Source organism: Patella vulgata, chromosome 3 (genome assembly GCF_932274485.2).
Source record: "Patella vulgata chromosome 3, xgPatVulg1.2, whole genome shotgun sequence".
NCBI lineage: Eukaryota > Metazoa > Mollusca > Gastropoda > Patellidae > Patella > Patella vulgata.
Window position 1 is genome coordinate 69,291,970 of NC_065881.2, and position 25,981 is coordinate 69,317,950.

Sequence of the window (25,981 nt, forward strand, 5' to 3'; positions counted from 1 at the left end):
TCTATGGACATTTTTCGAATGATTTGCCGAGGTTTGTTAACATAATGGACGACAAGACAAGCTAACTTTATCGAGTGACAGTTTAGGAAAAATTACGTGATTTTTCTCTCTTTATTCCAGTATTTTATATTCTCTCACACGCCGCTGTTGACAAAAGTCTAATTTAAACCCCAACTCAACAATACCGTGTGTACAAATCGTCCGCAGACAATACATTATTGTCTTAAAGGGGCGGCGTCGATAGTTGACGAATCTGTCGAAACACGTCTCAAAAGATGTTGTTATTTATTCTGTAACTTTCTAAAATAACCACAAAAATATTGATAATTTATTCCAGAAAAATAATCATAAAAAGATCTCTAACTTTTAAGCCGAAAAAGAAACATACTGCTTCTGTTTTTTTTAAAGTGCATTTATCTTACAAATTGTGCTATTTTCTCTGTTTATTTTTAAACTGAATAAAAGTCAAACCCATTGTGCAGTTCATCATAAGAGTCAATTGTCCGCTTTTCCGTTTTCACTTGAAAATAAAGTGAACAAAAAGACCATGATAGCGTATAAATAACGACACCGCGCCTCCGTTCTCTGTGATACTCGATTTATTAAAGTGAAGAAAAGGGGCGGAGCTAGAATCAGAGCTCGCGCAGTGGGCGGTACATGATATCACGTGTGAGATAAAGACTGCGTGTTAAACAAGGCCTGATACAGCGGCTCCATGATCTTTGGTCGTTAGCGATTGGTTTAAAACACTTGCTAATAAATCCACAAATGATGGAATTGTAATGAGAAGCAACGAGGAACAAGTGAATTTTGTTGTTTGTTGAGCGATTTCTTGTAGTAAACTGTGTGTATTTAGCGAAGTGGTGTTTCCCATGTTTTAGTTCAACTATAAGATCGAGGTGTGTGATGTGTGTATTAACTTTTACAGCTAGTTCCTAACGGTGTTTACTATTGTGATGCTTATCTATTGTTGATAATAATATACTATACCTTATATACCTATATGTATATATACCTCTAACCAGTGGACTAATACTATTCCCTCTAAGAACATTGATCGTTCTCTCCGGACATTGGACACTACCAGGACATGTCCACTACGGCTTTTACAGCATATAGCCTAGCCTCTTCTACTCCTACGTCTCTGCCAACAGCACCAGTAAGTCGATTTGATATTCTTGATTTTTATATTAATAATGACAGTTATACAAATTCAGTTATAACGTTTTATACATATCAGTTTTCTTTTGATTATCATTTTTTAAAAATAAATATTGAATAATGTTATAAAATCATTTCTATATCAGATATAATATGTTATACCATATCATCAATTTATTATTGAATATATATAACTATCACAATATTGTTTTCTTTATTATAATTCGCAATTGACTGATATTGAAATAAATATGTTTTACAAAAATAACCAAATTGACCACATTGATCAATAATACAACATACATATATACACACAAATATATATTCAATAACAAATGCACAGTCTTTGATAAGATATCTTAATAATGCCCTCGTTATTCTAGATAACTAGGACAAGGGCTAATTAACATTAACCAAGACTAATCAATCAGTAATCGAATCATCTAAATTTGTTTACACAATGTCATAAAGCACGATAAACGATGGGGCGCTATTGAATATAACGGTCGGGAAATTCGAGAAGTTAAACGTTAAGGCTATTATCGCAGATATTTAGAGAGAGAGGAGAAAAGCTTATCAGGGACTGTCAAACTATTAAGATATAGATTTCGAGTGACACATAACAGAGATAATCAGGGCGATAACGGGCTTTTTGGTATTCTGTATATAAATATTACATACAGTTATTTATACTGACGAGAAAGGGGACAATCGGTGTAAAACGTATTAAATATTCCAAGTATCGGCAGTTCAAATCCAGATGAATTCCACAAACCAGTGTTGTATGACCATAATATATAATATATTTAGGCTTAACTATTGGATATATTTCAACTAAAGGATGTCCCCTCGTCTTTTAAATTTCTACAGGAACACAATTATTCCATGTAATTGACGTCTCACTAGCTTAATCAAAATAAGTTAAGAAAAGAAAATAATAATAAAGGATAAACGATCAGGGTGAATATTTTATATAACATAATTTATGGAGTTTTCAATAATAATCCAGTATTATATATGTACACCTTGTGAGGGAATATACAAGTTTCTTGTATTAGATGTTTTTACTATAATAATGTATGTAATAAATGAAATGGGGTTTAACATCCTACTATTCTGCACCAATCGGGTTAATGCAGGGGGTATGTAATAAATGAAATGGAGTTTAACGTCCGACTATTCTGCATCAACCAACCGGGTTAATGAAGGGGGAGGGGGGGGGGCTGAATAAGTTATGTGGTATTATATATTTCACTGCATCGAAGACAATTTTATTCGTCAAATTCCGCTTTCAGTAGTTCGGTTGTTGCAGAAATGTATGACGTTAAACACCATTTCGTTTTTCAAAAAACACACTGAATTATGTGATAAGTTTATGCGTGGTATATTTTAACAATCCATTTGAATCAATAAAATCCATGGCATGCAGTGCTTGCTTAAGAACTATGAACATGCACATAAGAGAATTTAAAACTTCCATAAAAATCGCTAATAAAAATTATTCACACCACCCAGAAATCCTTTGTAGCAATTTAAAAAAACAACAATATTTCTTTTTTAGTGGATTTTTATATTGAAATAAAATAGATTTGAAAATAATATAAAACTAAAAAAAATTGCTAATCCGAAGAAAAATATTTTTCATGCACTTAAAGCAACCAGTGCTGTTTCAGTTGTTATCAGAAAAACTTTACGAGCCGTTTATATCAATCTAAAACAAAACTACAGGGTGTTAAGTTTATTTCTTTTACCACCCATATTATTTGAAATAAGTACACAGGGGGGTGAATAAATCCACAAAAGGATACTTTTTACATCAATAACATTTTATTTCATTAATATAAACCAGTTTTCATATCGAATGGTGTGTGACGAGTGAAGCTTTTTTGTATTTTGAAAGTTGCAGCTTGCCTCTGTTATTTCACATGCTAGACTATACGCGAAATCTTTAAGCATTCCTCCAGATGCATTGTGTCGACTTAATGTATCTTTCCTGGCTAAAGAGTTACAGGAAATGTATGTCTAAACATTTCAGTATATTCAATAGTCGGCTCTGCGTCTATTATGCTTTACATTGTGAAGCTTTCTATAGCATACATCTGAAACATGACTGCCACCTTTTCAAACGATATACATAAATCGTTTTGACCACGATAAAAAGAGCGTCTTATTTGCCCAAGAAAAATGTCATCCATAAAACCATAAATCACAAAGCATTAATTTAACAGCGTTTAGTATACAAACGCCATCTAAACATAAATTATAACAAAACGTGGAAAAATGAAATCTATGTTGAGAAACATGTACCGGTACTTACTGCATGTGTTGCTATATAACACCAATGCTTTAATTTTATAGCAAATTAATTAAAAACAAATAACTATCTATCAAAGTTATGGTTCAGTAAAACAATATGAATTAGATATTAACGTCCGACTGTTCTGCACCATACGGGCCCATGAAAACTCTCGGTAAAAAACTAAGCCTTTAACAAGCGTTATCTAAAATACATATTCACCTGGAGTATGTTATATGTATTGAGTGAATTAGAATGCTAGTATTTTGAATTTAACATAATGTGAACAAAATAATGTACAATAGTTCAAGTAAAACATAGTAATATTATAGTGTTAAATTCTAGTAAAACATAACATAAAAACAATATAGATTTTCAAATAAAACAAGTAATACCTGTATGTATATTTGTAACCTAATGTAATATAGCCACATTCAAATACATCCACTTTAAGCAAATAAAGATACTATTTAAAATGCAAAAACACCCATATATTAAAAGTTATAGCATAATATTTCACTGTGTACACGATATACGCACATTTATATACGCACAAATGAATACAATTCACATTCTAGCCACGTTCTACAACTAATTACATATCATACCTAAATTAGACGGCGTGTCAAATCATCTTGTTCAACGTGATTCTATGATTATAAAAGTCATCATTTCAACCGAACTTGTATATAAAACATCACCATTTTACACGAGTTTTACTACCATAATTTCATGTAAGAATATTATCATAAATAATACCTACACCATCGAAAAAATCTTATGTATAGTTTGAAAAAATAAGGAGATGCTTTTGACGTTTAGAACTGAGATTGTTATGTTTCATATGGGTCCTAGTTAAATAGTAAATAATATAACCCAGAGATACAATCAATCGAACTCGGGTGGCTAGAAATATCATTTAAATTTATATTTCCGTGAAATTAAAGCTCAAATAAACGAAATACGAAATGTCTGCGCGCTTACATGTACAGACGAAATATATTATGGCCAATCAAATTTAAAATACTGAAACTTGCGCATATTCGACATAGATTTAACAACAAACTGACAAATCACAAATCTACCTAAACAAAGTATTAGAATTGAAATAAGTCAAGAATTTAGAGATTACATGTAGATCTTGGTATATATTTATCCCAAAAATAACAGTAATTATATAATCTCTTTAAATATACAATATGCTCATTGTATACGTTCATTTATCAGTAAATAGAATTAGGTATCGTAATTCTAAATACACTTTTTGGTCAAAGAAAATATTCAAAGAATTCCATTTTTTATCCCGTGATTTAGAATACTGCAACACTGAAATCTGCTAAAGTCATTATTTCTAGAATTTTAAGTCGCTCTAAGATCACATTTCTTGTTTTTCAAAGTGGTTTTTACACACATACATACAAATTACAATTTGAAGAAACATGGACGAAATATACAAAATACGTATACTAGGAATTTATAGTCATAGGTGCCCTGAAAGCGGATGTATATTGGTAGTTTACACCTGGCTCTTTTATATCCAATCACTTTAGGAATTGTGAGGAAAATTGAAGATACTTTTAATCATGAAAATACAATGTTTTCTAAACTATTACACCAATTTTGATAAATATGGCCAATTCATTGTTGCAAAATATATTTTAAAATAATTATTTTAGAAAAGTTTTTTTTTTTGGTATGAAGTAGTTAGTTACAAGCTTGTATGACTCACGTACACAAACATGAAATTGAATGATTGATTCTGTATGATTTAAGTACAGTTTTGACATTTGAAATAATTACATTGTCATCTCGCATTGATCATAAACCAATTGATAAATAAGCAGTATATAAATCATGTTTCAGGTATGTATATTATCACAGTTTCGAATTTTGATTGTATGTATTTAAAAAATCAAATTATTTTTCATTATTTTCACAGATGACGTCGGCGCCATCAGCAACCCCCGGTGGTCGAGCATGTTGTGAAAACGGACGTCCCATATTAACCGATCCGCACACAGGGCAGACGATATGTTCCTGTCAGTATGGTGCCGCCCTTTTAAATTACCCCAGAGTTCCTGGTCTTGCTGAAAGTGTGTACAGTGCTTCTGCGGCTTATGCTGCAGCGGCATCTCAAGGTTACGTTTCCCTCGGCGCAGAAGGATCTGCGTTTTATTCTCCTTTGGTGAGTATTACCGTGTTTGGAATAAAATCACTTTTTTCAACACACAATTTGTGATATTTACAAATGTAGAGAAATGGTTATTGAATAAAAAAAATCAACAAAAAAACAACCGGAGACTCATTATAAATCCATTTCTCAAAATATTGAAATTTCAAAGAAAATTGATGACATTGTGACTAGCTAATACTTTAAATGCATTGCCATACTTAAATTTTTTTGAGGGCCCTCTATTATATTAATTCAAGAAGAAAATAGAAATCCAATTTTTAATTGTCTTCGATTCCTGGAATGTTTATTACGGTTTAATTATTTATGAGGAACACTGTGTTTATTTGCCATCTTGAACGATCCATTGTGAAAGTAAACAAAGATTATGATCTAAATGATCAAGCTTTTCATTACCAACGTAGTTTAATCAACCTTAAGTATTCCGCCATGTTTCCTATTTCAAGTGAAAGTCACGGGGAGGGATCCCCTTATTTATTTACTCAAGAAGAAGCGGTGACGTCTTAATTTCACACCCCTGCTAATAAAGCCCTATCAGTTTACTAGAAGTACTTGTGATCACTCGGCACCGCAGTGGGCAGTAAATCACACATGGGCCACGTTTAAACAGGTTCAATTTTATGATCTGTTTGATTACTTCATTATGGACGTCAATATAATTCTTTGTCCATACTGCAGCTCTCCAAATTGAAATATTATAATTTGACGCTTGTCGCTATCTTTCAAATTATCCACTATTCGAATGATGTAATACGCACCCTTTTTTAAAATTTTTAGTGTGAGCCATTCATCAAATCACGCACACTCCGATACTTCATTCAATTAAATTTCGATTTACAAAACTATTTTAGAACATGCTGATATTTAGTCATACAATACTGAATGGTCGTATACTAATTTATTCAAGATTTAGGATACAAAACCGCTTACATATTCACGCTTACATATTCATAGATAATTCCATGCACATTTTGTATTAAAAACATTATATTTTGTATTGAATATTTTCGTGTTTATTCATTCAGGCTGGTGGGCCGTATGAGTTGAAGGACAGTCCCGAAGCTTGGAGGGCGCTTACTCAACCAGGGTTTCCCTATGACCCTACAATGATTTATCCATACGGCGCTGGGTGAGTGTTCTTTCTTTTCTTAACAAAAACAGTGTACTGAGACACCCTGTGGTTTCATTCTGTTTTAATGAGCCAAAAAACGCTGAAACATGTACAGTAACGTACACTAGATCATGGTTCTTTCATAATCTGTCAATTCGTTAAAAGACATTCGCATAATGACAGCTTTTCATAAAATTATTATTTAATATGTTGTTTGGTTATGTGAATGGTTGGTATTTTCATGGTTCACGAAGTGTGATACAACCGCGTCTTTAGTAGCTAAATAGGTTTTAAAGCCCCTCGCACAATATCTATAATCCGCCTTTCTACCGTTTGATGTACATTTAATAAATCAGTCAATGAGGATGTTTAAGCGATCTCTAAAGTGTCAAAAATCATAAAGTGGGTTTAGCTTATACAAGATTCAAATCGTAAATTCACATTTCGCTGAGCGATTATTATTTTCTTTTTGTAAGAAAAAAAACCCCTCAAACATTTCTTATCAATTTAAAATAAGCATGGAAAGATTGACAAAAACTCAGATGCTTTGTCACGGTGTATAAATAAAAATATATTTAAAATATACATATATACCAATGCCACACAAGTCGTGGAGAAAGGAGGGACGAAATAAATGTTGTCGTTACTGTGTTTTTATATGGAAGAAAAGTCAACGAAAATCTTCAACACATAAAAGGCGCTATTGATCCGGGTGAAACTTTACAAATATTATGAAAGGATAGCGAGAATAATGGCTTGTTTGGGCGAAATGAGAAAGAGGGAAGAAAGGAGAAAGCGAGATAATGTTTTCAATTTTCTCTGTCCATTATGTACGGTCTATTTCCACTGACAGTTTTTCTAACAGAATTTAAAGAGTCTAATTTACTAAATGGCATGACTACATTTAATTCGTTCTTCAATCACAGACAATTCACTACCGCCATATTGTCTTTCTTCTGTTGTGACACTAGTTTGTTCTCCCGCGGGTTTCTATATTTTATTTGAACGATTCATTATTTTTGTTTTTCCCTTTATGTTTATTGTAATGATTAAGGGACATAGTAATGCAATAGATATCTTCTACGGTCAATTTTCTTGTCCATTTTACCGTTTGTCCGGAACGAAAGTTTAATTCTAAAATATACACTACAGTACTGATAAATATAATGTTAAAAGAGCCAATGTTGAGATTTAAGTGATTCCGTGTTTAACTGTCGACAGTTCAGATATAATGGACTCTGTGTTCTGATGTCGGCTGTTTAAGCCTAAAACGAAATGAAAGCTATTAAGGAAACAGGCTTCCGTTTAATATCTCCAAACGAAATACAGAGCTTGCCCCATTATTAATCGAAATAAAAAATCAATTCAATATTTTATTTCGACCTAAATGAAACAGGTTTAACTCCTTTAAACTAAATATGTTTTCAGGCAGTACATGTCATCAAACATCATTTCTACCTGTTGAAACGGGTTTTCCATATTTTTTTCATTTATCTTTATCTTTTTTTTCCGCCCAGGTATGGCGGTCTTGATTTAAATTCTAGACGTAAAAATGCCACCCGAGAAAACACAACTACATTAAAAGCCTGGCTTTATGAACACAGAAAAAATCCTTATCCTACGAAAGGGGAGAAAATAATGTTAGCCATCATCACAAAAATGACCTTAACCCAAGTTTCTACCTGGTTCGCCAACGCTAGAAGACGATTGAAGAAAGAAAATAAGATGACCTGGTCACCGAGAAACAGATCGGAGGACGGAAGTGATGGATTGGATAACGGGGACGTAGATTCCGACGGCGGAAAGGAGGAAGGAAAAGACGGACGGTCAACTCCAGGTCTTGGAGATTTGGGTTCCGGTAGATCAACACCAACTGGAGGTAAATTGAATTCTTTATTTGCTATTAAGTATATATCATAGAATGTCATGTTCAATAATACATGTATCTTGTGTTCTGCTGTATTTGTTAAAATCATGAATAATGTCGCTGCAAGGGCTAAATACCACATTTACAAAGAAAAATACACACAATGAATTGAATGTAAATCTGCCAAGTATTCGACATTTATATATGAAACACTAACACAAATATTGATTCTACAGTGTACATTTATTTCAATCAAGATTTTCTTATACCACTTGGGCAATTGACGTATTTAAAGACACACATTAACACAATTATTCTTGATCATACCTCTCCATCATGCGTGTTCAAATTAGATTGTAAACAAAACCAGAGAACCATCGATGATATGTAAATTCCAGTCTACGGGTCGTACAAATATTTTAATGGAGTTTACGAACGCTGTCGCAAAATTCTTTACTCTAAATAAGTCGTTTTTCTGTAATTTGGAGAGTCAATGGCTATTGCAATTTTTTCTTAGTGAGAGTGGTAATTCCCCTTTAAACATGAATTTCTGTTCTTGGTGAGAGTGGTAATGCCCCTTTAAACAGGCTGACAAATTCTACCGGCCACTTCGTCTAGGTACACCCGACCCTGCCCCCCACCCACGTAACAATCTTCCAAGTAGACAGCTTTTGAATTTCAGGCATATAACCACACGGTCCTTTTTGTTAGAACTGATTGCAGTACACCAGGCATGATATACTTCCTCATCGTAGAACACCCGCTTTCACTTCTTATTTATGTGGAAAGTTGGCATAGCTAACAAATAAAATTGTTGTTTTATTTAAATTCAAAATTACACAAGCCTTTTTACACCTGCTACAGAAAGCGAAAGTCAGTGACCTTCAATTCTCTTAACATATTCACACGACTTTTTTTGAAAAAGTACATATGTAGTAAGTTGATATTTATTTGGTCAAGATTTGTTCTTTATGGCATCATCTGTCATATTGAGTTTATTTTTGTCGTGAAAATTATTTCATTATTATTTATATTATTTGTATTTTACGAGGGGAGCCCCGAGCGAAACATGGTCACAACATTGAGTAATTTATCACAGACAAATGGCAGACAAACACAATTTGATAGGGGGATGTTTTACAATATTATACTCACTAGTTAATTCGCTATTATGATGAATTGTTTTTGTTACAAATCTGATTTATTTCTCATGTAAATCCTAATTTCTTTGTTGTAATTCAGTTAATTCTTTTAGAGGTGCAATAAAATTCAAATTTTGTCTAGTAAATATAGATGAATATTCCCCGCAGTTATTTGAAAGCGTATATTTTCGTCTTCATTTGACAGGTCTGTGTGCTCGGTTTCATACATCAATCTTCTACGTATTTAACCCGATTAATATTTTGTATGAAAATCATAAAAACGCATTTTAACCTAGTAGGCTATAATTTGCCATTTCCAGTCGTTGAAAATCGACATTTGATGAGAAAGAGTGTTCAGGGAGACATTTAATAATGCAGCCATTAGGCCAGAGCGAGGAAAGAGCAGTAACTGAAATATTAAGGGGTTCAATAATGAAATTAAATCGCTACTTGCCAAACAATGAAGCCCCATTGAATGTTTTCAGTTGGAGGTCGGTTCGATTTCCATTAGGCTAGAATAGTTTGCGTATTCGTTTGTTGATCTCTGTCACGCTAAATGATTTCAAGTTCATCGATGTTTCCATTTGTAGTTGTTCATGTTCTAGTTCCACCAAGTAAATAGTGGGATGTTGTTTTTTTTGCCGGTTCATTTAGAAACAACTGTAATTAGCGTTTTTATTTTCCTCCACACAAATTTGTAAAGCCAGATCGAGGACAAACATCCCAGAGAGGATGATTGAAAATAAAAAGAGTAAAAAATGAATTAGTTTGTATTATTATAAATGCATCATATTTATATCAGCGCATTAAGATACAAGGGAGCATTATGACTGAACACCTAATACCATTTCTCATTTTTGAGCAGATCCCATAACTGTTGTCTCTTTCCTCTGTATTATAATAATAAGAAAGCATCCAGTTAGTTACGAGTGTCGTAAAGGGGACAGGATATGCGTATTCTTCCCAAAACATCCGATAATATTTCTCACCAGATGGAAATTTCACATAGCTGCACTTTTGTAAATTTCAAATATCAAATAACTGGTATATCTTCGCACTCTTTCACCGAGTGTTGATATTTTCCAAATACCAAGATAAAACCCCGCTAAAATATGATTTATCTTATGGTGGCCTAAGTCGTAAATTCGTATAAATTGACTGCAGTCGCTCACAATGAGTTTATTCAGGCTCTGATATCGCTAATTCCCCCAGGCAAAGCGCCACACGACTTTTATTTGTTAAAATAAATACAAACCCAATATCATTCTATTACAATAAGGTTAGATTTCAGATTAAGCGTTTCATTTCACTCTAATGCTGGATAAATTTGGCAATTACTCGCTTATTTGGAAGAATAAATCGTAGCTTTGTTTGAATATGTAACTGGGAGGACAATTGGGGTTGTTACTTTATCTAAAACCATGTTTAAAATAAAGATAATTTTTCTAATAAGCTGTGCTATAGGCCCTGTGCTTTTAGCTTATAGTCTGTCTTGGCGATTTAGTTTCAAAATGACCTAGATCAAATTTGGACCAGACGTTAACCCCCAGTTCATTCCTACTGTGTCTTTGTGCTTGATTTTGAAAGGCGTAAATGATTACCATTTCGTAAGCCAGTCAGTTAAACAACTTAATGGTGTCAGAGCTGTAATGGAAGATATGTACATTTATAAAGGGTCTATCATTCATCAATATACACACGGTGTCAAATTATCGTTTCTTCATAACCACCAATTCCTAACCGGAGCCATTTCTGTTTTAACGTTGGTGGACAAATACTGATAATATATTCATGATCATGTTTCTGGCTGCCCTTCATTTAAACAAATCTAAACAAATGTTTGAAAAAAAGACGAACAGTATTAAACAAATATAGTTTTATTGGTGATAACCTGGATTGGATAACATCACGTGACTAGCCCTCTCACCTGTGTGATAAAGATGCAGAGTGTTTGATGTTGCCGCCCCACCTGCCCCCTCAGGTGTTATCGGTTCTACAAGATTTAGCTAATCTTTCCAGATAAAAATCTCCACTCCTAACTTTTAATACAACCCACCTGTCAATCATTGCGTTTCGTTTCCTCGTTCCTGGTGCCGAATTTTTGTAATCAGCCAACATGGCGACTGTTGTACTATGTTTGTATTACAAGAATTTTATCTGTTGTGTCAACTTGAAACCCTTGTTACTGATAAAAATATAGATGAACTATTGATAAACTAAAAAATCTTGAACTTAATGGGTAGTGGAGGTTTTACGGATACGCCCTGGCATGCCAATGTACTAATGTACCGACCGATGCCATTTTAATTGCTGGAACTATTTGTGGTATTTTAGAAAACTGATACTTGTGTTAGGTGGTCTTAGTACTACATCAGTTTTATTTCAAGAAAACATGACAATTAAGTCGACAGATTTATAGTACGACATCGTGTTATTAAGTTGAAACCAAGATTCTTCAACGGTTTGCCCTATGTAACAGTAAATGTTCTATCACGAGTTCTTCCTTTCCCCTATTCCCGCATTATCTGACTATTTAGGAAATTGCTCAAGTTTTGCTAAACATTGTTCTATTCGATGTCTCTGATGCATGATACAGGATATGCTTTCTCTTTCTTGAACACATGATGCCACTTCAAATTTTAGAGGTTTACACAAGTAACACATTTGTACTTTGTGTATGGTGATTTAATCATTCATCCATTGAGTTTTATAATATACAACAATGAAAACTTCATATCCACAATCCCTCCCATTTTGGAGAAAAAAAAGATAAATAAATCGATAACAACTGAAGTTTTAAATACATAATATTTTGATCTGTATGAGTAATGTGGAAAAGAAAACGACCTCTGACTCAGATAATAAAGTCAGCGCTGACTCCCAGAAGTTTGTCAGAAAAAAAAGGTAACAATAAACATGTGAAATAGATTAGGTAATGTCGTGGTTCTTGTTCGCCATGTAGAATTCCTAGTAGAATCACGCTCAACATAATGCTACCGTATATTTTACATTGTTGTATTTGGATGTCATTAAGAGTTGGAATCAAAGCCTGATACAGACGTGATTAGATGCTTATTACTTAACCCCCTCTTTACTACTTCAACTATATAATTTTCATCTCAACCTCTAAACTAACAAACAATAAGCCTGTAATTATTTTCAGTTTTCCGATTAAATTGCGATCGTTTACTGAACAAACCTTCAGAGTGGTACAAGCTGCTCGAGGGAGAGAAATTTGTTACCCAACTGCATACACATGTTGCCCGATTACATCCGCAAATGTTTCAATTCTCCACATGTGAAAATACAGACAACGAAACCCGACATGTATCAATTTCTGTGATATTTTTCAGAACTCGATTTGGGGATAAAATTAGCTGCAAAACAAGATCAGTCGCGTTTACATCTAGTTTAGGGTTTGTTTTCGCTTCGCTTTACTAAAGTTCCTGTCATTTTTTACACTTAGTTAAGAATGTTACTGCTGCCGTGATTTTCTATAATCATGACCACGGTGTTGATAGTTGAATCTCACTTTAAAAATAACATATTTAAGGATGTTTGAAACAATGTGGTTTATTAGGTTTCATTTTAAACGGTGATACCTTTAGATTATGAACTACAAAAAAAGTACGAAACAACACTTCATTGGGATTTCGATAGCTGGACTTGTTGATAGTTCTTGTAGACAACGATATCTTGAGATTACGCAAATGATTGAAATAATACGAAACTAACTAATGGCAGCTGTAGATAAAGAAGAACAAAGAACCATCACAATATGTGTATTGCTTTCAGAAAGTCATTAATTTACGAGCTTAGAACCATCCATCATTTTCTTGAACCTAACACTATTTACGACATAAGAATTTATTAAATACAAACAAATGACTATCTTAGATATTGTCTATTATTTCAATGGGTGGATATTGGAATGTATTCCTTTTATTACAATAATCTTAAAAAGAAACAAACACTAAAAAGTTGTGAAAATTCTTATCACGATTTCATAAAAATATACGACTAAATGTTGACGTTTTGGAGAAAAAAATAATAAAAAGAGATGTTAAAAATTCTTTCTATATTTCACTTTAGCAAAATACCACAATATTTTTACTGATGGACAAAATAAATAAATGTCTTTGAAATATTTCAACATTGGTATATTATTATTGTTCATATAATCGTGTATGAATTTTAAAGAGAAAATAGAACGAGAAAAACCCCACTATCAAACTTAAAAGACTTTTTTTCTGCATGCAATTATACATATAAGTAAGGGTTTTCTGTCTGAAATCCAACTTTAATAGGAAGTGGTACCTGTTGTTCACGAATGCATATTTTCCAATTTTCCACATGTCTTCTCTCAATTCATAGTTTTTATCATGTTTTAAATCTATTTTTATTATTTTGTATTTTCTAGGTGATGATTTAGATATGTTAGATAGTAAAGATGCTTTTATTAATGTTGATGATGAAGATAGTGATGATCACAGTCTACACGATGATAGTTTAGATCCAGATGATGAAGTGTTACGTAGAATGAAAGCTGGCATTGAAAAAGCTGACTCAGACAAAGTGTGTGACTCAACGGAAAGTGTGTCCGAAAATAGTTCTAAAAATAAAAGCGAAAGTAGTGACTCAAGTGTACGTAATGAAGGACATGCTACGGGTACATCGTCCTCGTCTCAGTCAAATAGAGACACCGAACAATCATCTCGTCCTAAAATCTGGTCCATATCTGAATTTTTACACAAAACCTCATCTTCAAGCAGTTCATCATCCTCAAGACCGGCTGCTATATCCACACATGCGCGACCTCCTCATACTTCCGGTTTATTTTACCTGCCAGGAAATCCCAGTGCATGGAGTAGTGGGCGTTATCATGGGGTTCATCCTTACCCCATGTCTCTCAGCCACTCAACCATCTCCTATCCTTACAGTATCACATCTCATGCGGCGGGTAAATCACCGCTTACATCTCCAGCCAATATTCGGGCATTAGACTCTTTCAAAGATGGCGAGAAATTAATGCGCCCAAATGTACTATTTTCACCTGCACGAGATTTGGATGGATTACGACCCAGTGGTAAGTGTATTTAAATATTTATTTCATAATTTATGTGTTCACAATGTTGTTGTCTGTTTGAAAGTCCATTATTATATCATTTACTATCTTTCTAAGACCTAAAAACCGAATAAAAAGATAAAAACCACAGCTTTGAAACCGTAAACCTTAAATCTGGGAGCTTTAAGAGTTGATATGGGGTTGTTATTATATGATATTTATCGCAATTATAATAATACCATTTATTGAAACAGAAATCCGATGTTAGTCTATAATCGTAATGTGTTGAATGACTTCAAAACTGCTTTACGTGCTAAGTCTGTGAGTTGTATGTCGCCAGCTAGTTCAGACTTAAACCAAATAACGTGATTTTAACACTTTGGGATGGTCTTAAACACTGGCGTACAATTTTCTTTTTAAACGTGCATGAAATAATAGAAGAGAGCTAACTTGGTTATTTTCTATTGTATAAACTCGAGTTGGTGTTGAAAACTTTCTTTACTGATGTTATTGTGTTGGGTGTGGGGTCGAACAACCTAAGAACAGATCAGAAGCTGCAACTCTTTGTAACCGAGCACCCAAAAACACCATGATTGTGTAAAATGATCCCCGATACGAGTGTTCGTTGGTTTTCTTCATTTACAAGTTAGTAAATGTCAGGCGTATACAATGTCTTTCGATTCGTCTATAATGTTCTAATGTTGAATAATTGTTACAAAGGTTTAGGCCGGATATGCAAATCTGGCAAGCTAAACTGCATCCTGCTGTATCCCCATTTCTCCGAGTGTCAATCGGTTGTGGTTAAGTCATCAATATTTCATATATGCCCGTTAGTTTGTTTTAGCGGTTGATGAACTGTTGATCGTTTGCTAAAAAAGGTAACACGAACTTTTAGAGAGAGAGAGAGAGAAATGGGGTTTAACGTCCACTCGACACAAACTAGGTCACTTCGGGACTAACACGTGGTTCAATTTTATTTCAATAATTCGCTTGCGCGTAGGGGTCTTTAGCAGTGGGAGGTAACCGGAGGACCCGGAGAAAAGACAACACGAACTTTTAGCATAAAAGTTACCTTGATACTTTATATAGTAAGCCTTATTCTGAAATCATACCAAGGACACCCGACATGTTCCTTTATCCAGGATTCATCATTATTTTTTTCTTATTGATTTGAATCCCACTCACCGCTACCTAATTCTCTTCTTTAAAACCCATGATGTGGAATTTCTACGACTGCTACAAAGATTCTTTCATTTGCCCTAATATTATAATGGTCGTTTATATGGAATTTAGCTATACAATTTCCTGTATTTCACGACCTTGTTTAACTCAGAGACTACATTTAGATGAACGGTTTTGATTCAAGATTTCTCAGTAATCACAGAAATTATCGTGGAATGGTTGGATGAGTTACAGACTGGTTTCGAGCGGCTGTCAACCTCACCTCATTCTAATTACAAGCCATTTAACCTAAACATGTCATCCAGTTTATTGTGAACGCAGGTTCAAGTTGTGCCACTTAACTTCCGTTTCTTGTCCGGCTCCATTCCTGATTTTAGACGCCACTGATCACTAACGCCACTGTTCATTTCCGGTATAGTCGGTTTCTGTAATCCAGCTTGATCTAGGAGTGTGATTGTGCATCTTGCTAACAATGGCTTTAACAACTTCCAAACTGACAACGACTGTTTCAACCAATCAAAATAATCCAGTACCGGAAGCTGAGACGGGACAATCTTGCTCAAAGAAATTGAACGTATTTAGGAAGTCTAATTCGTATTCATGTCGGACTTTTAACGATTAAAATCGAGGTTCCTCGTCTATTCTCTCTGTCAGGCGTTGATGAGTGGTAATCCACGGGAATTGACAAAATGTCAGAAGAAGAAATTAATAAAGAGATGTCCGAAAAGAAATCTTCTTCAAGCTGAATAGAAAAAAGATGGAAGTGCGCATAACTGTTAAAAGATCGTAGAGAATACAATTAAAAACTAAAAGCAAAATCAAATAAACCCGATGTTTTAAGATTGGTGTTAAAGCAGTAATTAATCTCGACGAAGTAAGATTGATATCAAAATTTAATAACGAGGACTGTGACATTGTAAATTTCACAGATGAATCAATCTGACAATATATGGCCGCTGTTGTGGCTTTGATTTATGGACTTGAAACATTAAGGGATGGGGGACGCCAAAATCAGAATGTTTAAATGTTTTTTTTCATAAGATAGGCTATTATTTATTTTTAAAAAAAATGTAAATTGCTTTAATGTTTGTTTAATACGATAGACTTATTATTTATTTATTTTTAAAAAGTAAAATGTTTATAATGTTTAATAAGGTAGGCTTGTTATTTTTAAGTAAACGGTTTTAATGGTTGGTTAATAAGTCCCCCCCCCCCCCCCCCCAACACTGCTTAAAACCCCGATGCGCAAACGAATTATTGGAATAAAATTGAACCATGTTAGTCCCCACTGGATGTTAAACCCCAATTATCTCTCTTTGTTTAATAAGATGGGCATATATTATTTATTTTAAGTAAACTGTTTACATTATTGTTTAAAAGTAAACTGTTTTTGTTAGCAATATAGGCTTATTATGTTTTACATATATATTAATCAGATGGACCCGTTATTGTTTTATTTTCCCAATAAGCTGTTCTTCCTTTTACTAGGGGATTCTGCAATAAAAAATCTATAAGCGTATTACAAAATAAAGGTACTTGAACAAAGTATAGGTAATTTTTTAAAATGGTAATCAGTAAGAATTTATTTTGAGTGTTATAGAATTAACACAAAACTGTGAAAATTAAAAGTTCTTCTGGCTTTAGAATAAAACAAAGAAGGGAGTTCGGTATACAATACGTGGTCTAGATAAATTAAGTCAGAAATCATTTACGATGTTTAACTATGGTCTGTAAGTTGTCCGACATTGAAGTAGTAACCATGTTAATTGGATGTTTTGGGATGTTTTCTGATTTGATTTACATGCTCCCGTTGAAATTTACCAGGTAGTTTAGCCTCGTTAGAAAGATATTAAGCCGCCATCTTGTTTATGTTGGCCAAATGAAAACAGACAGAAGTAGCCCAGAGACAGGCCAATAAAAACTTGCCAAAGAGATCGAAATTCCTGCTTCATTTCTCAGTTTAGAAAGATTTTAATTCAATAGAGTGGACGGAATCATAAAATGAGTATTGATTTTATTCAGTGTATATACATTACTAATATTAAAGTTAAAAATCTGGGTCAAGTGGAAATTACGATATGGACATTTGGGTTACAAAACTAGGTAAATCGAAAGTAGTTGGTTGTTGTGAAACTTGGAATTGTCAGTTGTTCGTTTGTGTTGGTCCATTTCAATGATAAACTTTGTATTTGTGTATTCTAAATTATGCATCCCAAATCAATATTATCCATTGATCATGTCTGCGAATCTATTTCTAAAAATACACCTCAATTCCAATATTATGAGATCAGATATTTCCCTAATATTACACCCTGAAAGACTAATTCATCTGCGATTATCCTTAAAGGTATTGATTATCGAAAGAGTATCATAAAACCTGGCCGCCACCCACGTAGCAATCCTTTAGAGTTTATCCTTTCGATTTTCATTTTTCATAGAATATGTTTTACAATCAATCGACACACCTATATCTTTTGTTCCGTTCTGAAACCCAATAAGAACAGTTCATATACATTATTTTTTTATATATTTATAAAAATCTCAATGATTTTATCAGACAGAATTATTTCAGATGGGATTATTTGGATACAGATGTTTCTTGTTGGTTAGTTTAAGACTTGTCAACTAAGGCATTTTAAATAAATAATACACGAACAGGAAACGCGCGATAATTTAAGTTAAGAGTGACGAAACGTTTACATAATAAAATCAACACCTTTAATCTTTTACTGCACTAAATTAAGGCTTGGTTCCTGAGTTTTACAGCTAACATTTTTCTTGCTCGTTTTTCGTTGATAACCTCTAACCCCGACAGCTACTTGGGTCAAGGGTTGAAGTAAAAAGACAAGGGGTCAGGGGTGATGAAAAAATTAATGGTCCGAATTGTCTTTGAGAAAAGTGGAAGAGATAAGATTTTTAAATCAGTAGGTTTCGGTCAAAGGCAACGTAGACATTCATTTATCTTAAAGTTAAGTCGTTGATTTACAAGAAAATCTATTAATACAACTCACAGCTTAATGCGGTTGGATATTGGAAATGTATAGGGAAAAGGGAAAATTCAAAAATCTTAATTACCACTCAAGTCAAATTTTTATGATTAGCACAAAATTTGATTCAATCGACTTGCGTTCAAAAGAACTTGCAACTTTGTACTGTTTCATGTTATAAGACACACTTCATGACAATGCTGTTTAAAATACGATATGTGTTGAAAATGTATAGGGAAAAGGGAAAATTCAAACATCTTGATTACCAATCTAATCAAATTTTATAATTCGAACAAGATTTGGTTCAATCAACCCAAATTTAAAATACGATATGATGGATATTGAAAATGTATAGGAAAGGGGGAGAATTTAAAGATCTTGATTATCACTCTAATCATATTATGATTCGAACAAAATTTGGTTCATTCAACCTACATTTGAACTTTCTATTGAAGAAATTTATTATGAGAGAGAGAGAGAAATGGGGTTTAACGTCCACTCGACACAAACTAGGTCATTTTGGGACTAACATATGGTTTAATTTTATTTCAATAATTCGCTTGCGCGTAGGGGTCTTTAGCAGTGGGAGGAAACCGGAAAATTTATTATGGAAGTTCAGTAGTCTGATATGGAATTAACAGAAAATCATACATGTCCAATAGGTTTTGTAAACTTTTTCATTGCATCTTCTATTCAATATATAGTCCCCTTAAACATGCACATGTATCCGGAAAAGCTAGAAAGATATTAGAAGCTTTATTTTTATCGTCTTTCTTAAAAACATTTCACTTAATCCTATGAAGCGCACACGGGGTTTTATCTATTTATTTTATGTTTATCTTAGATAAGTAAAAACATTTTTACAACCTTTTCAAAGAGTTAACGATTTAAGATACCATAATATAGTGTCCTGTAAAATTACTTATATCTTGTTAAAGTCTACTCTCTGTGAAATCTATCCGTGGTTTATCATATCTTTAAATTCTCCCCCATCATGGTGGTAAAATGTTATCTTCACACCACAAAGTCCTGATTAGTAAGTCTTTTTTCTGGATCAGAAGATTAGTTCAAATATTACTAAATTCCTCTTAAAGGGACATCAAAATTACAAGAAATATACTTTTGCGAATGTCATATTAAAAGTATAAAGGAACAGCTATTTCTTATTAATTAATGCGCTGTATCCCGGATTTCACGTTCTTCGATGCAAACAATGGTGAGATAAAGGTGATAGAAAATTATCAAATTTGCTAAATTGGAATGTCTTAAACTTAATTTGAAGGAGATCTTCGTGTAATAGGTATAGCAACATCTATTCAAATTGTTTGTCGAGAAAACGATTCTCTACATCAACTGTCCACATTTAATACCAGAATATCTTTATCTATATTTATCATTTTTAGATAAACCTTTTCTCGTTTTTTTATGCGGAATCGCTAGCTACAATAATTTTGAAAAAAAAAACCTCTCCTAATTATTTAAAAAAAAACGTTAAGAAAAAAAGTATAAAAGTATTGGTTATCTCATTATTTTTTTTATTCACCTGACAACTGGTAAACCGAGACCTCCTCCCAGCATGCATTTGACTGGAAGTGATTAGCGAGATTTGTTATAGCGAGAAATGAACAACCTATTTAGATAATTTTATCATCAAATAGCGGCTAACAAAACTTGTTACTGACAAGAAAACAAGAGGTATTTTATCTGTGTGATAAACTTTCTTGGTACAGTGTCTAGAATTATTTTATTTTAGGCGAGCACGTGTCCCTATTTTTATTATTTATCTCTTTAACCCCATCTTTGTTTACAATAACTTATTTCAGATAATATATAAAAGACACAATTTATTTTCAAGAAAGAATAGAGACGCGTTTTATTTCATTTTCACACGAATTTAAGACATCTCTGTAAATATAATTACACCAATATAGACATAAATGATAAATCAACTCGCAATCTTTTTATTTTTTATTGTATACAATTTTTTTTTATTTTAAAATAATAAGCCATAATTAAATATATGAGATAACAGTATGTTATTCATTCATTGGGAAGGTTACTTTAGTAAATGACGTCATGGTAGGCTAAAATAGAAAAAAAAATCTATATTATGTTAATCCTTTATACCTTAATACAAATTAAAATTGTTACCAATATGAATTAACTAAGTAAATGATTGCCATTATCTTATGTCAATGAAGGTAGAATAGAAAATATTCATGGAGTTTTTATGTTTTGAAACAATATGCTGTACTCGAAAATTTTCAAATAAATAGATAGGCAAAGAAAGTCCCCTTTTCTTTTCCACTGTGTGTAATGACAACTGTGTTTAATATTCCCAATAATTGTTCTATTTGATGAAGTAAAGACAAACTCTAAACCTCTTAATTCATCGATATTAATTTTGGCATTGACCTATTAGGTCATCTAGCAATCAAGGCGCAAGGTTTTCCGTATGGCAGTGTTAAGACGTGTGACATGTCGTAACCCAGGCGATACGAGGCGTCAGAATTGATGGAGTTTGGTTTCACTGATCAAACATTTTAATAAGAGCTTGCCGACAGAATATCGAGAGCTTAATACTCCTGATACCGGCTAATTATCTGATTAAGCAAAGAGATTTAACATGACTCGATTCACTGGCGTATTGATTTGGGGCTATTTATGGAAACAATCATTGTTGAAACTTTAATAAAGCGAGACTTTAGGGTGAGGACCACTTATTATTATTATACAAATAAGCAAGTTTTTCAAACAGAGGAAGTTTATTAATCTGCTATATGAATTAATTCGACTTGAAAAGTCACTATGCTGTCTTTGATTGTGTTCAAATTGCATTGCGAATGTTAATCTTTAATACCTTCTTTGAAGTTGCGGTCACCTTCTGTGTGACGTTTGCTCAGCCTTTTGTTCTTGAAGTACCTTTTATTACCGTATGTCAGGAATTAACATGGGTTTGTTCAAGTGGTAACTTTGATGTTCGGAACTCAACATGGAAAATATAGACGAAACACAGATGGTTTTTAGATATCAATCTAATCCGTTCAAAATGTATCGATATTCGTTGAATAACAGTCGTCTTAATATCATTTCATAAGCAACAACTCAATGGCCATGATTGATCTTTGAGACGATTATGCTGGAAGCTTATATTCTTATAAGTGCAAGGAACTAGGAAAAATAGTTAAACCCCTTCAATCATATTAGTACATCTATATGAATTTTCAATCAATTTTATTTAGAAGGATTTATGTTATATCCTTGTTGCAGAATTACGTGTTTAGTAAATTTAAGCAAAAATAATTTTTATCGCAAATAGTAAACATGTGCACGAATGTTTCCCATGTATTTGTTTCGCCGTTGAAAACTCAAAAATCTTGATAACTCTGGGTTACTCACGTCTAAACATTTGGCAGCGTCTTTTAAATGATATCCGCTCCCTTTAGAGGATCATATTAACACATTTATAAGGGTCATCATGGATGATATCCTTCATTGTTTCAACCTTTTTCCGAAAAGGGGTAATTCTTTGGGGAGTACCTCGTCTAGCCAATTATAATCTAGACCAGCTTCGAGTCCCGTATTCAATTTCTACAATTCCCAGCAGACTTTCTGTCAATTAGTCTTTTGAGTGTCTTTCCGAGCCCTTGTCTGACATGAATACTAAATGAATATTTTTAATTTCGCTTCTTTTTATAAACCAATATTAAATTTTAATCCCTGCTAACCAGACATTATTAAAGTTCATGTTTCAAACTGTCATGTTAGTTAATTAGGTAGAAAATTCAAAAATTAGCTTTACAAATGCAGCGAAACGAAACTGTTTTTATTTGTTCGGTACTTGTCACTTTGATGTTCTTTATAAGGATTGTGTCTGAATTGTCTTTTTTTACTAATTAAACAGAAACAGGCAGCAACATTGCTAACACCATTCAAACATAATATAAATATTTAATATATGAAAAGAAATTATGTGACAGACATAATTTTTTTAAAAATTTATCGATTTTTTTTATGTTTCTTTCAGCTGTTCCGGCAAATCGACTAGTAGAATCTAATATTTAGAATTATCTGCCCCTGTCTCCTGTTTGTTTTGATGTTTTAATTATTTATAGATTGGTTCAGTATTAGTTATGGAATAAAATTACAAGACCGGATCAAAACACACGTTAACAAAGGTATTATTTTATTGCAATTTTATACTTACAAGTTTGATACACACATACTAAATGGTTATACCTTTAACCACGTGTTTTAGCTAAATCAGCCTTTTGGCGTTCCTAATTTTTAACAAAAAAATATATTGCGAATTGTACATATAAAGTTAGTCCAGAATTGAAGAAGACATATCATGTAAGATGGGGGTGTTTCGCCAGCCATTAGACTACTTTGCCGTTGAATTTAATCACCCCTTGTTATCTGTTTAAGATAGTTTACATATAAAATAGAAATTTGTTAATTCCGCTGATAAGCATTTTTATTTTTTTTCGCTTAAAAAATGAATTGTCCTTTGTGTGTGAGTGTGATACATCAGAATGAAATTTGGTAGCTTTAATTAAAACGCGCCTCGCTGAATAAAAAATAAAACATTTTGAAAAAGGGTCCATAAAGAAGTGTCAGGGTGGTTTTTAAGAGAAAGCTACCAGCTTGAAATGTTTTAAATAAATCTTCGTTTTTTCAAAATGTTTTGTAAAATTGTATCTTTGTTTATGAAGATCGTCTTTTGTTTATGTTTAAACAATGCGATGGATTGTGGTGGGGATGTCTTATCAAATTTATTACTTAACTAAACAATTAGACACAGATGTTCTGTAAGAAGTTCTCCATTACGTGAAATAGTAACCGACACTGTTTGGAACCAATCTAAACTAGACCTTCAATTGTTCGCGAAACCACTTAGATATTTCATCACAAAATACACAAGAGCCCCCGGGGTAGTTTATCTTCATTTTGAAACCGTGAAATATACAACTGTGTGCGATTACACTTCAACTTTTCAACATTTCATTTGGCACGGTATCTGTTTAAAATACCGTAAATGTACCGTTATAAGCTATTTACTTTTATACACATATAGACAATAGTAACCATTGTGTACATTTCAAAATACAGGTTTTGAAAATCGGTTAAGAAAAATCAAAATCTACTTTTTGTTAAATGATTTCATTCGTGATTTTCAAAATCCATGCAATGGCCAACACTTAGCCGTTTTAAACAGTTAACAACGAGGTGTAAAATAGAAATAAACTTTTTATTATCTCGGGAGATATATTCTGCTTATGAGATTGTCGAAATCGAGGGGGAAAATCACTATTTTTTATGATTTCATTAATGAATTCAAAAAATCAGTATAAGACAGTTTATTCTGATGTCGGGGTTGATGACATAAATTTATATTGTCTTGGGAGGTGTTCTCAATTTGACTTCGATTTATCTTCACGTTTTTATACTTTTCGTATAAAAAAGAGAGTCTATACATTTTGTTTTTATTTTTAGTTGTTGATTGACGTAAATTTACATAAGATCTATTTGGGAGTTTGATTTTTGTAACCTTTATTTATTTGTCTATTTGCAGACTTGTGAGTTAGAACGGTAGACGGCGATCTTCTTGTAGAAAAATCAACAAAGATTGATGTCTAATCACCGTTTGTCGACAAGTTGAAAAACAAAACAACAAGTGAAGGCGACAGAAGTGAGCCGTAAGGTGGACACAAATCGTGAAGGAATACAAATGTTCAACTCTACCTGCTTCTTCGAGATTCTTAGACACGAAAACCCACTCAGTGTGTGCTCCTCGGTCACGATGGCGTCATGACAGACTGTGGAATTTGCATAATTCAACGTTTTAGCTTAATGGTGGCCATTAGAGGTATTGTTTTATCACGCACGCGAACACCTCGCGCTAATGTAGACTTAAAGAATTAAGAGAGAAAAGAAGCGCGTGCAGTTAGCGTCTTCATCATGGGGTGTGACAAACCAGACATTTTTTCTTACCTCCAGTGCTAAAGATTTAAATTTTTAAAGTGACACGCCATATTAGTGAAATTGTTGAGAATGTTTTAAGGCATTAGACAGTGCTTTGGTTGTTCGTGAAACACGAAACTCGCCGACGATAATTTGAATAAATAAATAAATAAATGAATGCATAAATAAACTGTTTTGATAACAATACTGAATATATTGGTGCAATTACAGAATTATTATTATTATTATATTATATATCTAATGTTTGTTTATTATTTGTAAATATAAATACGTATACAATGTTGTGCTATAAACAGAGAGATATAATCTGTTAGAACGGACACTTTTTGCCAACCAAAGACTGTTAATTGGTTTTGACATAAACATTTTAATATGAATGTGTTTGTGTGAAAAGCCTCTAAGAGAAATCCATTCATGTTTAATGTTTTGGAAATCTTACGAAAAGTAGAATTAAAATATTTAAAATTCATGTGTTCTTTTTTTATTATTTTATTTTACATTGTACTTTATAGAAAAGTGGGTATTATTATTTTATTATACGTTATAGAAAAGTGCATTATATGTTATAGGAAAGTGGGTATGCTTATTATATTATAACTTATAGAATAGTGAGCGGGGTTATTACATTATACCTTATAGAAAGGTGGGAATAATTATTGGGTATGGTTATTACATTATATGTTATAGAAAAGTGGGTATGGTTGATACATTATAGAAAAGTGGGTATGATTATTACGTTATACGCTATGCGTATGGTTATTGCATTATACGTTATAGAAAAAAGTGGGTATGATAACTACATTTTACGTTATAGAAAAGTAGGTATGGTAACTACATTATACGTTATAGAAAAGTCCACTGCATATTCATTTATCTCGTTGCAGTACATAGAATTGCCACATTAATATAAACTCATTTACTAGAAAATGTATGTCAAAAAGACAGGAAAACAAGCATAACACTTTTCGTATTTAAGGCAATGTTATAGTAAATC

At 32.8% G+C, this 25,981-nt stretch overlaps 1 protein-coding gene across 2 annotated transcripts; it reads left to right on the forward strand.

Moving 5' to 3' along the window:
- Window positions 1–565: 565 nt before the first annotated feature.
- LOC126816893 (homeobox protein caupolican) lies at window positions 566–25,456 on the forward strand. 2 transcript variants are annotated; one of them, XM_050543694.2, is made up of 7 exons: window positions 566–1,159; window positions 5,397–5,642; window positions 6,674–6,777; window positions 8,277–8,638; window positions 14,189–14,854; window positions 23,030–23,180; window positions 24,578–25,456. In XM_050543694.2, the coding sequence occupies exons 1-6, from the start codon at window positions 1,091–1,093 to the stop codon at window positions 23,065–23,067; spliced, it is 1,485 nt and encodes a 494-aa protein (XP_050399651.1). In that variant the 5' UTR covers window positions 566–1,090; the 3' UTR covers window positions 23,068–23,180; window positions 24,578–25,456. The 2 variants fall into 2 exon arrangements, with proteins under 2 accessions (XP_050399651.1, XP_050399652.1); XM_050543695.2 differs by having other exon boundaries at window positions 568–1,159; window positions 8,304–8,638.
- Window positions 25,457–25,981: the final 525 nt, after the last annotated feature.

What these genes read in the sequence shown, in the direction of transcription:
- LOC126816893 (XM_050543694.2), top strand. Translation starts at nt 1,091, where the DNA reads ATGTCCACTACGGCTTTTACAGCATATAGCCTAGCCTCTTCTACTCCT. An exon ending in TAGATCAACACCAACTGGAG is followed by an intron (nt 8,639 to 14,188) that starts GTAAATTGAATT and finishes TGTATTTTCTAG; the next exon opens with GTGATGATTTAGATATGTTA. An exon ending in GGATGGATTACGACCCAGTG is followed by an intron (nt 14,855 to 23,029) that starts GTAAGTGTATTT and finishes TGTTTCTTTCAG; the next exon opens with CTGTTCCGGCAAATCGACTA.